The 17,858-nt window shown below is 35.4% G+C and overlaps 1 protein-coding gene across 1 annotated transcript in view; it reads left to right on the forward strand.

The window, feature by feature from the left end:
• man1a1 (mannosidase, alpha, class 1A, member 1) overlaps positions 1 to 17,065 on the forward strand; it is a 240,702-nt gene extending 223,637 nt beyond the window's left edge. The window contains exon 12 of the mRNA XM_059356154.1: positions 9,403 to 17,065. Coding sequence (XP_059212137.1) covers positions 9,403 to 9,529 — 127 coding nt within the window. The 3' untranslated portion in view covers positions 9,530 to 17,065. The remainder of the gene's footprint in view (positions 1 to 9,402) is intronic.
• Positions 17,066 to 17,858: the final 793 nt, after the last annotated feature.

Consider the following 17,858-nt stretch of genomic DNA (forward strand, 5'->3'; position numbering starts at 1 on the left):
AAGCATAAATATAAAAATTTACAAATGCATATTACAGTTCCATTTTCAATCATGATGTGTTTCAAGATGTTGTATCTTGTAAACCACCAACAAAAGACAAGTAAACAAACAAAAACTGCTGGTTAAAAATCATCGGACTACGTTGCTTTTATGCGTTTTCTGTTGAGGTTGTCTGGTCAGTTTATATATATATATATATATATATATTATATTTGTCCAAACAAATGTACCTTTAGCTGTACCAGGCATTAAAATGAACAATAACATGAATAAAAAGGATGGTCTAATATTTTTTTCCATGACTGTATCTTAGGTACACAAGTGTTTGTCAATTAAAATACTCAAGCTCTATTTTACACATTTATATAAGAATTTCCCTCTGAAGACTCGTGCCTGTACGGATCTTAACTAGTGGAAAAAATGTTAGCGAAGCTGTGAAAAACACCACATGTCCTCACACACCACAGGCAGCTACTACTTCTCACTTCCTCTTAATGGGCGCCGGATATTTTTACTTATCTGCCCTCTTATGCACAAGCTTTTGTGTGTGTGTGTGTGTGTGTGTGTGTGTGTGTGTGTGTGTGTGTGTGTGTGTGTGTGTGTGTGTGTGTGTGTGTGTGTGTGTGTGTGTGTGTGTGTGTGTGTGTGTGTGTGTGTGTGTGTGTGTGTGTGTGTGTGTGTGTTCTTGACACACACACACACACACATTGACATTTTTGCAAAGTGAGGACATTTTGGCCGCTCCTCACTTCTTTAAAGGCTTTTTTGAGATTTCAGACTTTATTTTAGGGTTAAGGTTAATATCAGGCTTATGTAAAGGTAACCATGTGTTAGGGTTAGGGTTGGGCATTTTGTTGTGATGGTGAAGGTTAGGGTTGGGGGCTAGAGAACAAGGTTATTATAGTTAACGAAAATGAAACGAAATTACGAATACTAGAATTACAACAATTACTACAAAACTATCTAAAATCATAGTGAAAATGTCCTTCGTTTTCGTCATGGTCAACTTTTTTCATACATAATGAAGATGGATAAGACAAAGGAAATAAAGGCAAAATTTACTGTGACCTCTTTTAATTTCCCACCCAACAAATACCCCATTACAAAAAACTACAACTAAGAAAAACTAAACTAAAACTAAAGCATTTGCAAAAAATAAATACTAAACTAAAACTAGCAAACTCACTCTAAAAAAACTCATTAAAACTAATTGAATTTGAAAACAAAAATTCACAACGAAATTAAAACTAAAACAATGAAAAATCCAAAACTATTATAACCTTGCAAGGGAATTCACTATTACAATGAGGGCCCTCACAAAGATAGAAGTACAAGAATGTGTGTGTGTGTGTGTGTGTGTGTCTCTTTAACTGTGTTGTCAGCCACACAGTGTGGTGTCGGGTGGCTAATAGGGCTTTCCCTCTCAGATGGCTCTCCAACTGTGTTCATGAAGACGGTCTGTTAAAAATCACAACCACAGTTTAACAAGTATGAATGTTTACATGTGCTTTATATGTGTGGAAACTGGAGAAAACTGCACTTTTAAAATATTATTTTTTGCTAAATGTGATCAGTATTTACTGTATGTCAATGCATGTTTTTGCCGTTGCACATACCCAGTTTGTCAGTTAATTATTGCAGGTCTTGTGCGAGCATTAAGCATCCTTTTTTTTTTTTATACCTGGGTGAAATTTTAACTATTCTGCATGTGCAAAAATTGACCAGACAACCTCAACAGAAAAAGCATAAAAGCAACGTAGTCTGAAGGTTTTTAACCAGCAGTTTTTGTTTGTTTGTTTACTTGTCTTTTGTTGGTGGTTTTACAAGATTTAGCATCATGAAACGCATCATGATTAAAAATGAAACTGTAATATGCATATTTTTTTAGATACAGAAGAGTAAAAGTCATTTTGCTTCATTTTTATGCATTCATTCATTTTTAATGTGATTTATTTTCTAATTATTAGTAAGTTCATCTTAAAGTTACACGGTCTCCCATAATAAAGTTGGAATAATTTTTTTTCCGGACACAATTCTCTGTTTATTGTGGTTTAATTTTCATTGTGATATGTTTGGAAGAGATTGATTCATAAGGTTTTGAGAAGATATACACTTTGTCTGTCAAGAATAAATCACATTGTTACAATAATTTCATGGAAAGAGGTAAAAAAACAAACTTCATAGGCAACTGTGTACTTTCTGGACTAACTTATTAATCTTCTGATCTAAAAACTCTGAAATATGTACATTAGAGTCGAAGGTGGCGCTTCGTTTTGTTCAACAAAATCCCAAAACTTTGTAATTTTTCTACTATGGAAGACCAATAAAATAAACAGAAAAGTATAAACTTGTAGAACCAGAACCTAATCTATACCCAGTGAATTTTTTGCTTTACGACAAATTATTGATTATCAAAATACACAATGATTAATTTTCTCTGAATGAATTATTCGACTACAGTAGATGGTGTCCGGCTGCAGGGAGGAGTCCTGGTATGAAAAACATATGTTAGACACCTGAAAAAAGGCCCAACGAAAAGAGATCTACAGTCATGGAAAAATATTATAAGAACATTGTTTTCTTCAATTTCTTGTTCATTTTAATGGCTGGTACAACTAAAGGTACATTTGTTTGGACAAATATAATGATAACAACAAAAATAGCTCATAAGAGTTTAATTTAAGAGTTGAAATCTAGACATTTTCCACGGTTTTCTTGATAATAACCAAAATCAGTATCAAGAAAAACATGGAAAATGTCTAGATGTCAGCTCTTAGATTAAACTCTTATGAGCTATTTTTGTTGTTGTCATTATATTTGTCCAAACAAATGTACCTTTAGTAGTACCAGGCATTAAAATGAACAAGAAACTGAAGAAAATAAGGGTGGTCTAATCATTTTTTCCATGACTGTATATCATCTTAAAGGGTGTTATCTAAGCTGTTATCTATGCTCTCTTCAAAGCCACCAGACTCCATTGACAAAAACAGCAATTTTACCTCACAGAACACAAGAGTTGCTGGTTTCCTAGTTTGTTTGTGTTATTGTGTTCCTGCTTCTCCAAAGTTGTAGCGTCCTGTCCACCACCTACTGCACTAACAATACACTGACGATCGATAATGCAACATGGTCTCACAGGAATCCGTGAAATAGCCACGGATTTGCTTAACTCAAAATCCGTGGAATAGCCACGGAATCACTCAAATTTCCGTGAAACTGACACGGATTTCGCTACAGTGCAGGTTAATGACAGTCATATCCCGTGGCTATTCCAACATACAAAGTGATTATGTACATTCACTGAGTGAATATTTAGAAAATAAAACATATATTTCTCGCTAGAAATGTGATCAAAATCCATTTTTATGCAGAAACTAAGTCAAAATATTGATTTTTTTCACAAAAAATGAGAGAACTGTCCGCCATGTTTTTTGCTCTGACTGCCGGGACCTTGAAAGTCACGTGACTTGGAACAAACCAAAAGGAAAAAATATCCATGGAATAGCCACGGGATATGACTGTCATTAACTTGCATTGTAGCTAAATCTGTGTCAGTTTCACAGAATTTGAGTTATTCCGTGGCTATTCCACGGATTTTGAGTTAAGCAAATCCGTGGCTATTTCACGGATTCCTGTGAGACCAGGTTCGATAATGACCTCATACAAGCCTGCTTCTAAATTCCCGAACTCTTTAATATAAATGAAGTTAGTCATCTCATTTAAAGTCTTACAAACCTCTTCTACTGCAGATTGTGTTTGATCCATTTGTGATGCAGCAGAAAAGCTTCTTCCGCCAATTTATCATCCTCTCTCTCTTTTTGTTTTGCTTCCATCGAAATCTTTATGGCCTCTCCTGCATCCTCCACCTCCTCCTCCCTCCTCGTTCATCTCCTCCTTCTCCTCTTCCCCCCCCCGCACACACACACACACACACACACCAGACAGCTGTTGACAGGAAGTCAAGGTTAGCCCAACAGAGCCTGATGGGGGCGAGGTGCCATCCAATCCAGCTTTTTTATAGGCAGTCAATTTTAACAAGCGTCACCTCTCCTCCTGATTACACTCTCACACACACACACACACACACCCAGAGAAAGATATCTGGATTCCTTTGCAGGTCCGGTAGCTCTAACATGCAGATAAAAGTGTATTTTTTCTGTTGATCAGCATCAAACAGTCCTTTTGAACTTTAAAAAAAGTCAGAATGAGATATGAATATCTTTAACAGAGGGGGGAAAAGATACAAAAATAAAACGTCTCATTAGCTTCCCACAGAGAGGGAAAAATCTGATTGTAATTGACCACCAGCCTGGACAGGAACACAATGATTGCCTCATCAGTCACATCACATCCACAATGTCAGAGATGAACCTGAAAATATCAATCCCATTTAGCAGCAAGCCCTCAAGTCTAATCCTCCTAATGTTACTCGGGGATCTTGGCATCATGCGGAGCCACTTCCAGTATCCGTCTTCCCGCCACTGCCAAGGACACGACCATACTTCACACTGCTGTCTGCCTTCAATCACCCTCTGCTTTCTTGTGGGCTGTTGGCAGGCGGAGAAGGAGGACGGGGGACTTGTTGTGGAGGTTGAGGGCTTCGTGGACAAGCAGCTCCTTCTGCTTCATCATTAGTTTCAGTCAGCAGACACACACATCATCCCTCGTCTTCTGCCTGAATTTTCTCCACAAATTCACCTTTAAACGACTGCGAGGAACTTTCATTTTCTGTTGATTTTGGCGCCCCCCTGTGGACAAAATCGGTAGTGTTTCCATGAACATTTCCACCTTGATCTTAATGTGTTAGTATGTGCATACGTTTTGGAAGAAACACTTATATTGAGGACTATTTTTTTACAGCCTGACTATATCGCCAGTGTAGTGTGTGTATATCATTATATATATATATATATATATATATATATATATATATATATATATATATATATATATACATACACTATACTGATTATATATAAAATCAGTGTTATTCTCCTCTATATGTTAACGTAGAGGCAGAATGGGCTTTTTTTTTTTTTTTGCTGTTATTCTGCATGTTTTTTATCTTACTTTTCTTGACTCCTGCTGCTATTTTGCTAATCATGTGAAGAATGCTTCCATCAAGGAAAAATAACCAAATCTAAGCTTAAAATAGTGATGTTTCATACAAATCTGCATGTCTTCTTTAAAAGAAACTGTTTGCACTAACCAGATCCTGTAAAAAAAAAAAAAAAAAAACCTTAAATTTTGCTTTACTCAGCGAAACTATGAAGCCATGAATGACTTAGTTGAGACCAACAGTCTAAACTAAGTCACACAGATCAGAGAGGAGAGGTCAATATGAATTATAGAGATTATAATAGAGATTGCTAAATGTAACTACTCCAATAAGCAAAGGATATGGAGCCTCCATTTTTTTTCCAATATTGGTAACAATTGTGGGCCCTTGGGACAATCAATTTAATCTAAATAAACTATATTGTTAATATAGATGAAATTTTTGTTAGCAAAGAAATTTAACTTGTGTTTCTTTATTTTATTTTGATAGGAAAATATGTAATTCTATACTGTCTTAAGGCTGAATTTTCACCACAAATTCACCTTAAAACGACTGTGAGGAAGTTTCATTTTCTGTTGATTTTTGCGCCCCCCTGTGGACAAAAGCGGTAGTGTTTCCATGAGTACTTCCACCTTGATCTTACTTTTACCTTTTCTTGACTCCAGCTATATTTTGCTACAGTGACAGTGACAATGAATGACATTATAGAGTTGCCCTCACTTCGAGCAGCTTTTTGTCTCTCTTTCTGTTCTGTTTGCCACCCGATTATAAAATCGAGTTTACTCTGCTGGACGAACTATGTGATGACACCATGTCTAAACTACCCAAGCATCATTGTTTTACATCATATTCTTTAAAATTATATCGGCACATATTGGACAACATCTTGCCTATACCGATATATCTGTGACGCGCCAATATCGGCCGATAAAATTGGCATTGTATCTATTTTCTTGTTATGTAAGATCAATATCTGTAATATGACGATGTTGAAACAGAGTAAACTTTCTTTCAGCCACAAACTTTAATTAATATATCGATGTGAAATAAAATAATCATTTGAAATACCTGTCTAGGACCAGGAAGAGGGTCAGTTCAGGGTCAGTTTTGAATCCTTTCATCCTTTCTAATTCTGTTGAATGAGAGACCAAGGTTGACTCATGTTTTCACCCGTGCTCTATAACTGTCCCTTTGAGCTTTTTCTTTGTTCTTCTGTTAATTATTTTCTATTTGTCTTTGCTGATCCAGCCACAGTTTATCAGCCATAACCACCAAATATGAAGCCAAAAATCCAATTCTCTCAAGGAAAAGCTTTGTTTTAACAGGCAAAGAGAACTTTACCTCCAAAAAAATGTAAACAAAAGCCCTTTCACAGGGAATCAGACCAGGTTTAACAATAACTATATAGACTATTTGTTTATATAGGTCATATAGAGGCATCAGTATTAAACTGAGACTGTTTCATAACCAGTTCAAACGTCTTCTAGTTGCCTTAAACAACTTATTTTCTTGATTTTCATGATGAAATCTGAAGTCGATCACAGCCGACTAGCCAAACACTCACTTTATTTACTTTCTTTCGAACCTCTCCTTTGATGATTAATTTTATTTTCTGGTTGTTTCATAACATGTGATGACACTGGGCCGCAGAGTTTCATCACTTTAAGTTTCATAAACTGGTTTAAGCCCGAGCCGCACCCTCCCTTCTTCTCAGCTCCACATCTGTTTCATATTTTTTTACTTTTGGCAGGCCTGCCGATAAATACTGCAAAAGGCTGAACACGAAATAATATCATTGAATATCTAAAACACTGAACAAGTAAACAGTTTAGACCTCAAACGGAGCCATCTTCAGCATGTTTATATAATCAAAACATTGTCTTCCCTCATGATTTCATTGAAAGAGTTTTTATCTCAGAACTGATAAATTGTTTGTGCTGCATGAAAACAGATGATCAGCTGCACATTTACTGCTGTGACTTCATTCTGGTTCATTTATAGCATAGATGACAGATTTAGTTTGACAAAAACAAACCTTGAAACAAGGTCCAGTTACAAGCTTTATCCTTAGTGTCACAGCTATATTCATATATATAGAAATATTAAACCTTTCCTTAAGCATTTATTTTGGAGGAGCCCTTAGTAACATCATCATTTGTAAGCCTGTTTTTCCTTTTTTGTAGTTCACCTTTTTACATTAAACACATTTCAGATACTATTTATAATTCTGTTGACATGTTGGCTTCATTTTTCTTTCTAAAATATTTTTCATTAATTTTCTCAACATTTCAGAATTTTTTTTTTTTTTAATTACCAAAAGTTTTCTGGGTTTTTTTTCTTTTTCTTTGTTGTGTTACCTGGCTACTTTAAAAGGCATGTTTTCCTCTTTTAAAAAAATCGACAAAATTACACCATTTATCACAGCCAGAAACCATGAAAATTGAATCATATTTGAATTTCTGACGCCCCTTGAACTAATCATGTGTGAAGAATGCTTCTGTCAAGGAAAAACAAAACAAATCGAAGCTTAAAATAGTGTTACTATTTTACTCAAAATGTCTCTTACTTAAAATTTAGCCAAAAAGAAACTGTTTGCGCTAACCAGATCTTGTAAAAACAACATAAAATTTTGCTTTACTCAGCGAAACTGTGAAGCCATGAATGACTTAGTTGAGACCGTTTACACAGATCAGAGAGGAGAGGTCAAGAGAAGTTATAGAGGTTATTATAGAGATTGTAAAAAATTCAATTTTTTCCATTATTGGGGCCTTGGAACAATAGTGTATATATAGATTACATTTTATTCTACCATTGTCCATTTTATTTCACCACAAATTTGCCTTAAAACGACTGTAAGGAACTTTCATTTTCTGTTGATTTTGGCACCCCCTGTGGACAAAAGTGGTAGTGTTTCCATGAGTGTTTCCACCTTGAGTTTAATCTGTTAGTGTGTATATAAGTTTTCGAAGCAACACTTATTTTACTATTTTAAAATAAATAAATGAAAATGGATTTTTCATATCTGATGCTGATATTAAAGAATAAAACATTTTGCGATAAGGATATATTGCCAGTATCATGTAAAATCACCATTACTGTCCTCTATATGTTATCGTAGAGGCAGAATGGGCTTTTTTTGTTCAGTTTGCTTTTATTCTACATGTTTTTTATCTTAATTTTCTTCACTCCAGCTATATTTTGCTACAGTGACAGTGACAATGAATGACATTATAGAGTTGTCCTCACTTCGAGCAGCTTTTTCATCTGTCATTCTATCCTCTTTGCCACGGGATTATAAAATTACACAAATCACACAAAAGATGTTTCTGAGTCATCCATACTTCTTCTATGATTGTGCAGATTCCATAGAGGTGCTTATATAGGACTAATATATTGCAACAAAACAATTATATTAATGGTCCCAAGTGAAACAACCAGTGCAAAACGGTAAGTTGTGCACATCTCCAAGTGCACCTGTTTAGTTTAAGTTCAGTGCATTGCAAAGTGCAGTGTTTTATGCTTGCCGAGGGTCGGCAATGAGGACAACAGGTAATATTTTCAAAAAGGGGTCTTTATTTACCCAAAGTATAAAGCAACAACATTTCCAAAACAAAATTAATAAAGAATCAGGCCCATAAAAGAGGTTAGAATAACAAAAAACTGTATAACTGTCAACTGAACAAACTAACAGAAGTCAAAACGGACCTTATGACCAAACACAAGAGGGAATTTATATACTGGGTGATCAGCCCGTACCAAACACAAGAGGGGGTTGACAAACACTGAACACAGAAGACAACAGCTAATTTACCAATCAAAGCAAATCAGGAAAATTAACTCATTAAAATAAACATAATATATACTTAACCAAACCCATGGTGTGCCGGCCTTTTGGGTTGGCCCAATCAGCACTCTCTTCTATAAAATGAGTGCGCTTGTGGGGGCGGATCTCAAAAAGAACAGAAATGATGAAACTATACCAAACAAAGACTGTACACACTAGCTAAATGTGCGTGCTTCAAATAGAAAACCAATGTACCATCAAAATAATAAAGTGTGTTGTATGAAACAGAAAATCCCTGTGTGATTTATTTGAATTCTAAATGTTAAACCAATGTAGACTAATAACTTAATTAAGTGTATAAATGTGTATGAACAAAATACAATAAAACTTAACTATAGAAACAAACGTATGAGTGCAGAGGGTTACCGACATTTATGGTAAAAAATGCTGATATTTTCATCTTCAAAAGGTAATTTTAACATGTAAATCTACTCCGCTGTGATCCTGCAGACGCACCACCACTGACCGACGTGTTAAACAAACTCTCTGTCTCCTGCAGGTATCTCTACCTGCTCTTCTCTGACGACGACCACCTACCGTTCGACCACTGGGTCTTCAACACCGAGGCTCACCCTCTGCCCGTCATCAAGAAGGACAAAACAGACCTCCCCAACGAGGTGGAGTAGCGGAGCGGACCCTTCCTCTGCGCTGACGCCCCCCAAAACAAGTGCAAGAACCTCTGATCCTGTACACCTGAGCCTCCAGCTGTCTGTCTGAAAACAGTTTAGCCATTTGGAGTCCCCAATGGTTACAGATGCCTCTTGATTGGGATTTATTTTCAATGGGATCAAAACAGAATTCAAGCGCTGAATTCTTACTGTAGAATCCAGCTGTTTTTTGTTTTGTTATTGTTTGTTTTTTTTTGCTTTTTGTTGACGCTGACCAACACATTTACTGCCGGATAACGTAATAACTCGCATAACGATGCAGTGATATCGTCAGACAGGTATTGTAGGTTTTTAATATTCGTGCATTATAAAAGCGGTACTCTCTGAAGATGTCATTACATTCAGCTCAACTCATCCAGAGGGACAGTCGGACCAGTTATCACTTTATTCGTCGGTGATTTTGTTGTTAGTAGCTTCAGTGCAGGTTTTGTTTCTGTGAAGGAGAACACTGACGGACCGGTCGTCTCCCTGATGTGGATTTGTTTTGGACCTGACCTGAGACTACCGCTCTGGTCTGAGGATTACAAGGCTGACTCGGTGAGCTACAGGACGCTCCGTTCACTTCACACGTGTCGTCTTTTCCTTCTGCTGTACCGCTTCGATATCTGAGTAGGAACCTACCGCCCGCCTCCGCCTCCACCTCCACCCGAGAAACTTTTCTAAAAACACGTGGTTGTCTCTGTGGGAGTAAAGGAAAGACGCAGCACAGCCCGAGCCTCTTTTTATAAACCCGCAGGACTTTAAGATCTCTCCCCCTCCTCTCCCCATGACTGCTTCTTTCTTCCCTCTGAGTGTTGGCTGTGACAGCAGACACCAGCTCTCTACCTGCCAGTAACTTCACTTTCTCCCCACCACGTTTACACAAAGCTGTCCCTCTCCTCCTGCTTCCATCTTCAGCGTCTTTAGCGAGCTTTTTGGATCCACATCTGCACCAAAATGTATGGGGATTTGACCGATACAGGATTTTCAAAGCTAATACTTGTCATCATTTCTTTTCTTTTTTTTTTTGTCATTTAATCTCAGATAAATTTCTTGTCTGCAGGATTTTGTGTGTTAAGAACCGGGTAGAAGTAGAAGACCTGGAGCTGCAGACCATATTTCATAATATTTTAAGCTGCAGTAGAGCATTCGTCAACTAATCAATTAGTCGATCAACCAAAAACTGATTTTATTTAGTTCTTTCGTCAGTTGTTAATGCAAAAATAGAAGAAAAAAAATGCTGCTCCCAGCCTCTCAAATATGGTGATTTTCTTGCTGTTTTTCTGTTTTGTATAATTTAAATAATATAAATCAAATATTTTGAGGTCAAAACAAGTCATTTACAGACAGATCCTTGGACTTTGAGGAGCTGGGATGTACATTTTTAACTATTTTCGGACATTTTCTGGACCAAATATTGAAGCGTTTCATCTAGAAAATAATAATCATTTGTAATGGTGAAGTACTAAACTGTGAGATGTAGTTAAATACTCTTGTAAGTGGTAGTAAGTGGACCTTGAGTTAAGTTTTTTGGTTTATCTACTTATTTTTTTGGCATACTACCATTTCCTAAGTTAAAAATAAATGTTAATAGTCAATATTTTGTTGAATTACAGTCACAAATTTAGTCTTTATATTCCACAAACACCTCCTGCAAATGTTTTTCTTAAATTTGAACCATTTGTACATACAAAATCTAAATTTTTAGTCCCTTAAAGAAAAGACGTCATCATCAGCAAACCTGCGTATCGGTCAAACCCTCTTCTTCTCTTTTTCCGTCTCGCTTCTTCCTCTTCTTGTCTCGCCCTCCAGCTGCAGCCTGTAGGATCTTCTCTCCTCTATGAGGAGACGCAGACACTCGACTTTGCTGTAATATTTCACCGTCACACACACAAACACACACACACACACACACACACACACACAAGAAGCCATACTGATTTCAAACAGCTTTACCATTCTGTCGTTGAGATTTGATTTTGTTCCCTTTACCCTCCACACACTGGGGGGGATGTGTGACTGTATTAATACCAACTGTGTTCTTGTTGTTTCCATCAAAAACTCATCAAAGTCGCTTCTTCAGTTGGATTTATGGTAAGGATTTCTCCTGATGCCACACAGAACTGTAGCCAGATATTTAAAAAAAAACCCAGTTTAGTCTTCAATCTAGTGCCTTCACTGTTGAGAATGAGGAGTTGGAGGGAAAAGCAGCTCACACAAACACATAAAAAATAGAGTTTTAGATCATCTTAGAGCTTTAAGTAAAGTCCCCTTGCCTCATATGAGGATTATACCAAAAGTACACATTGATTGAAGGATAATTCCTGCTTTTTTAGTTCAATTTTATAGTAATTTTGGCTGGAAAGTAGCCCAGGAGTTGGTGAAAAGTTGGTTTCTTTGTGATAAATAGGAGAAAATACCTGCAAAGGATCACATAAAATCTGTCAGGAGCCATCATTAAATGGTTTGCAACCAGTAGCGAGTCCAAGTCACCAGTTATTTCCTTGACTGCACTGACATCTAGTGGTGAAGGTGTCCTATTACAGTCCACATGAGACCTGGGTTAAATGTCTCAACAAAACCTCTAATGACTCTAATGTCGGTTTGTTAGGATTACAAAAAAAAACAAATACAGTAAATTATTTCCCATTTTCCCCAGAAGATAATATCCTCAGCTCATGGGTGAAAGCTTACATTACATAATTAAAATGGCAAAAACACCAAATTGGCTCTTTAAAATCCTGTATTTTACCTGATATTGGATGAAAACTGAGCCTCAGTCATCATTTCTTGCCAGTTATTCATGAGTTTATGCCTTTAGTTTTTGTATTTGAACTGAAAAATGATACAAAAAGAACATGTTTTATATTAACAGAGCTTATCTTCAGCAATCTCAGTGCCCCTTGCTCCATTAAATGAGCTTTAAACCGACTCAAATGTCACCAGAAGATGAAATACAATGAAAAGTACATTTATCCCAGGTCTCACAAAGCATCTGTAAAGGGGAAGACCACCATTTTTTTTATCAGCATGATAAAAGCTGTTTTGGTTTCTGATTTTCAGTTAATTTTAACCCAACAATAATCAGATTTATTCAGAATAGGGTTCTGCGATGTGTTCAAATTTTCCAACTGGCCACCACTATTCCAAAACTCCTAATATATTTGCACAGATGTGTGTGTGCCGACAAAAATCACACAAAAAAATCGCCCCCAAATGCTGATAGCTCACATATTCCTTCAAATAGATCAGTTCTTGGCAAATTTCATGACCTTATACATCCAAAATGTGCTATTTTCTCCTACAAGATGATGCTAATCACAGAAGTTTGTACCCAATAGCATCCTATTGTGTCAATAAAAGTTCATAAAACAATCAACTATAAAAAAAACTGAAGATAAAAAATTGAGATAAAGGACAAATGAGCCACTTATTTAGCCTCACAGTCCTTCAGATTAGCTATTTGTGCTGCAAAAAATGGTGGTTTTTAATCCAACTACATACTTATTTTATTACATTTTCACCTGTTTGTATTTATTACAAATCACCACTGCTTTCTTTCCCCAAATTTGGTTTAATTTTTTCAAAATAAAATAAAATAATGACTCCTCCCCCAGTTATATCCAACATATCAGTCAGTCAGCCTTCCTGTTTAAATTAAATATATAATAATAAATAGTTTCTGAGCTGCAATAAATCCCTCCATGTTCTTCACATCGCTGTACAGACGACAGTGTCCTCGTGTTAAATCTGTGTTTTCGTTTAGTTTGAGTTGGTTCCGAGGCATTTATTATTATCCATGTGATGTTGTGTTGTAACGGTTGATTTTTTTGCTGATTGTGTTAATTTATTCTGTAATAGTGAACATAGGACTTGGAGGGTTTCAGGAGCTGACCCCCAGGTGGCGCTGTGGGTTTAATGGTTCTTATTTATCTACCAAAAAAAAAAATAGAGAGAATTTAAAGGTCCTCTAGGGTGAAAATGGTACCTTTCAGAGTGGTTTAAATGTGGTTTAACGTCACAAAGAGGGACCTGGGAGTCAATCAAACAACCTGACAGGAGGATAAGAAATGTATGAATGTACCATCCAATGTGAAGTGAAGAATATTTTATATGCATTTTTTTTGTTGTTGTTGTCATCTTGTGTTCACTTCTCTTCTTGTGCTTTTGTTTTTTGTTTTTCTTTTATCTTGGAAAGCACAAAAAGTTGATGCAAATGTGTGCAGGCAGAGAAAAAAAAAGTGGGAAACAAAGAGGGTCCGTTAATGTCGGAAATGATCCAAATCTGCCACATGAGGTGTATCAGCACATGATGGAAAAACACATTTTCATTTCTGACACGTAAACATATTGAAATATTCTGCAATATCACATAAACCAGACATGTTTTGAGTGATCAGACACTGAAGCTGCTTCATTTTAAAGCAGAGAAATCATCAAATAAATCAGTGTTTTGGTTTATACATGACGAGATAAAGTCACCGATGTGTTCAGCTTTACTGCCCAGAGAATGCTGGTAATGAAGGAAAGTGAGATTTCCCAGATAGTGGAAAACATAATGTAGCTCAGTGTCCATTAAAAAGACACTTTAATGATTTATGTATGCCCAATAATTGGCTTGTCATGTAGGAAAAGTTAGCAGCTTGTTATAAGATAAATAAATCTTCTTCTCTGTTGTCGTTCAAAGCCAGACATTAGACATTGGGTGATGTAGCTCTGTGTTTTATGGTCCAGCTGGAAAGAAAATCACTTATTATAAAAAAAGTTAGGTAGTTAAACTGCTGCAGGAGTTAAAGGCACAATGTGCAGGATTTTTTTCTGTAAAGGAAAAGGCCAACATTGTTTTGATCAGCATGATAAAAGCTGTTTTGGTTTCTGATTTTCAGTTCATTTTAATCCAACAATAATCAGATTTATTCAGAATAGAGTTGAGCGATGTGTTCACATTTTCCAACTGGCCACCACTATTCCAAAAAGTCTTTTGAAAAAATGTTTGCATTATAATTATAATTAAAAAGCCAGACATTAGCAAAATTGGGTTATGTACCTCTGTATTTTATGGTCCAGCTGCAAAGAAAAACACTTATTATAAAAAAGTTAGCTAGATAAACTGCTGCAGGAGTTAAAGGCACAATGTGCAGGATTTTTCTATCAGGTTTATGTTCAAAGTTTGCCATTTCTTCTGTTTAATGCACATTTAAAAGCTGCAGATTTGCTCTCATTTTGGTGTGAGATTTGGTGTTTCACCTCACCATATTTGGGGTTTTTTTTGTTGCTGTGTCTGCTCTTTTTGTAGCTTCCTCTTGGATACAAGGGTAGAATCCGGCAGCTGGTTGCAACGTTTTTAAGTAGTCCTCACACTTTGCCCTCAAACATGCCAAACTTATTTTTGTTTAAGTGCATTTTTTTTTCCCCCGAGACTGCTTCAAAATCCTCGTCATTGTGCCTTTAATGCTTCACCAGTGGTGATTAAGTGTATTTTGGTTGAAGAACACAGAATGGTGGGTGAAAATAATGGAGTTAATCTTTGGTGGTTGTGTTTCTTCCTTCGATACAAGTGGTTTAAAAACTCCCATTCAGAACTCCATTTAAAAAACTGTCTATTTTTGGCTACATTGTAACATTAAGGTAATGATGCTTTCTGGATTTGAAGTCCACCTTTATTAATTCTGGTAATGGATCCAATGTGTATTCTTAAGAAGATTGTCATGGTTAGGGTTATATTTGTTGTTGTGGTTTCCCTACGATAAGTTTGATGGTGTGAGTTGGTAGTCTTTATTTTCAGAGATTTATTAATGGGCATTTGAATGGTTAGAGAATAAGAGTCTCCCTCCCTAATGTTATGGTTTGTTTGTGCAGTTCTACAGTCTGAAATTAGATTTTCAGGGCATTCTGAGGATTATTAATATATAATTGTGTGTTTTTGGAACCGTGGTGGTTTAGAAACATTTGTCAGGTTTGTGACTTTGTGAATTAGACTTAGTACGGAAACCCTGAGAGGCAAGCAAGAAAAAAAATCTAGTAATTAATTTATTCCTGATGTTTTTTCTCCCATGTTTATGACTTGAGACCCGGTGCAGAATTTTTTTTATTATTTTTTTGCCAGGATAAGTTCCTTTCTTTCCCTCTGTGAAACAGGTTTATTATCATTATTATTTGATAATGATCAGTTTATCAAGTTTATTCAATAATCTGTAAAACAGGTAAGAAAAAAGTTTTGGAAGGTGATTTTATTTTATTTTTTCCCCTCAGGATCATATTCCTGGGTTTCATTTTTCATCTGTAAAAACAGGTGGAAAAACATTTTTCTTTAAAAAAAAAAAAAAAAATTCAGGATATTTTTTTGACCATCAAAAAACTTGAACAAGGTAATTAAAAAAAATAGGTTGAAAAAAAGTTTTGGCAGGTTTTGTTTTATATTTTTATCTGGATAAATAAATTCAGTGTTTGTTGTTGTAATGCACTTTTTGGCCACAAGAGGGCACCACACAAAAAAATTAACCTGTTTTTACCAATGGAAATATTTAAGGAACTATCCCAACAAAATTTATTTTAACCTGTTCTTAAGGAGAGAAAGCAATTTAAATAAGGTCACCAGATTTTTTTTAATTTACTTTTTTTGTTGTTGTTGCTCACCTTGCTCTCAGGGCTTCCGTATCAAAGGGCTGTTAAAAAGTCAGAATTTGAAGACCAAACATCAGCATTCGATCTTACATTTCTTCGGAGCCCTCCTGGATTTACCTGAAAGCGTTTGTTGTTTCCACTCATGTGACGGCGGCGAGGTCGTTTCACTCTCTGAACAGGAATAAAGTGCAGAATGTATTTGGGTTTTTTTTTTCAGTGTAAAGATCAGCTTCACATAGTGTGACATCAGACACCTGCTCATTTCCATATGCAGACTTTATTTTTAATTATTTTTCTAAACAAATTGTTTTGGTGATTTTTCTGAATATTGTGTTGATGATCTGTTGCGTTCCAATGCCTTTCTATTGGTGAATATTAAAGGGCAGCGCCACCCTTTTTTATGAATTCAAAGTTAAGTCAGTCTTGGTGAAAAAACACCATTTTCCTCAAAATAAACTTCTAATTTATATCATATTAATGTTGCAGGATCACTGAACATTACTCTCCTGGGACTCGAATAATCCAAATTTTTTTTTTAAGAAGTTTGGCGTTGCCCTTTAAAGGTTTGAATGCGTGTAACAAACCTCAAATGTATCTGTACAAAATATTGCTGATAATCATTCCATTGCACATAGTTTACTTTGAGTTTATATGCAATATCTTAATTTTGTGGGGAAAATCTGTTTTATTGTGTTAATATTATTATTATTATTATTATTATTATTATTATTGAAAAAAAATGTAAATATTCCATTCCGGCAAATGAGCCGTTCTACATTTATATAAAAATCTTCTGAGCTTATGGATTAAAATGATATTAATAAGCAGCAGACTTTTTAATAAACTATATTTGTTACACTTCTATTGTGAATAAAAAAAATCTTTTAATAAGTTGTGGTTTTTGAATTTGTGTTGTGTATTTTTTAAGTCATTTTTCTTCACTTCATTAATGTTTTTTGGGGATTTAAAATTAGCAATAATTGCAATTAATTATACTGGATTTATTACTGCTACTTATAATTACATTATTATTATAAATATAACAATTATTCATAAATACGGCTATTTAAGGAGGCTGAGTTGTTTTGAGTCGGTGTCCAAACAAAGCAAACAAAAAGTTAATACATTATTTTTCAGTTTATGGTATTTTTATGGTAATTTATGCTGATCGGGAGCTTTTCCATTTTTGCTCTAAACACCTGAAGGGCTCATTTTCCATTCAGATGAAAAAAACTCTCTTGCTGCACATAAAATGATGCATTTCATGCACAGAAACAACAAAAACAGTGTCTCACACAGAGTGTGAGTCTCAGTCTGCAGCTCCAGCTGCTCCCCAACAAATGACTCATTGAAATTATGAAATTGGATTCAGGTGCATCACTTTCATCTTTAAATATGTTGTACTTGTATGTGTTTAAACTATTTAATAGAATAGATAGAAATTATCGTATAACAACCCACAGACACAAATAGACTGAAATTACAAAATAAAAGCATCAAACTGTGGTTCACAGCAGTAACAAACAAAACATGCATTAAATACATCAAATATAAACATGCTTACAAGTGTTATATATAACATTATTATTATCAGCATTTTTTAAACAGAAAGTAGATTGTATAAAAGCATTTCATATCTTTTTTTAAAGATTATTTTTTTGGCATTTTGTTGCTTTATTGATAG

Source organism: Centropristis striata, chromosome 18 (assembly GCF_030273125.1).
Source record: "Centropristis striata isolate RG_2023a ecotype Rhode Island chromosome 18, C.striata_1.0, whole genome shotgun sequence".
Taxonomy (NCBI): Eukaryota; Metazoa; Chordata; class Actinopteri; order Perciformes; family Serranidae; genus Centropristis; species Centropristis striata.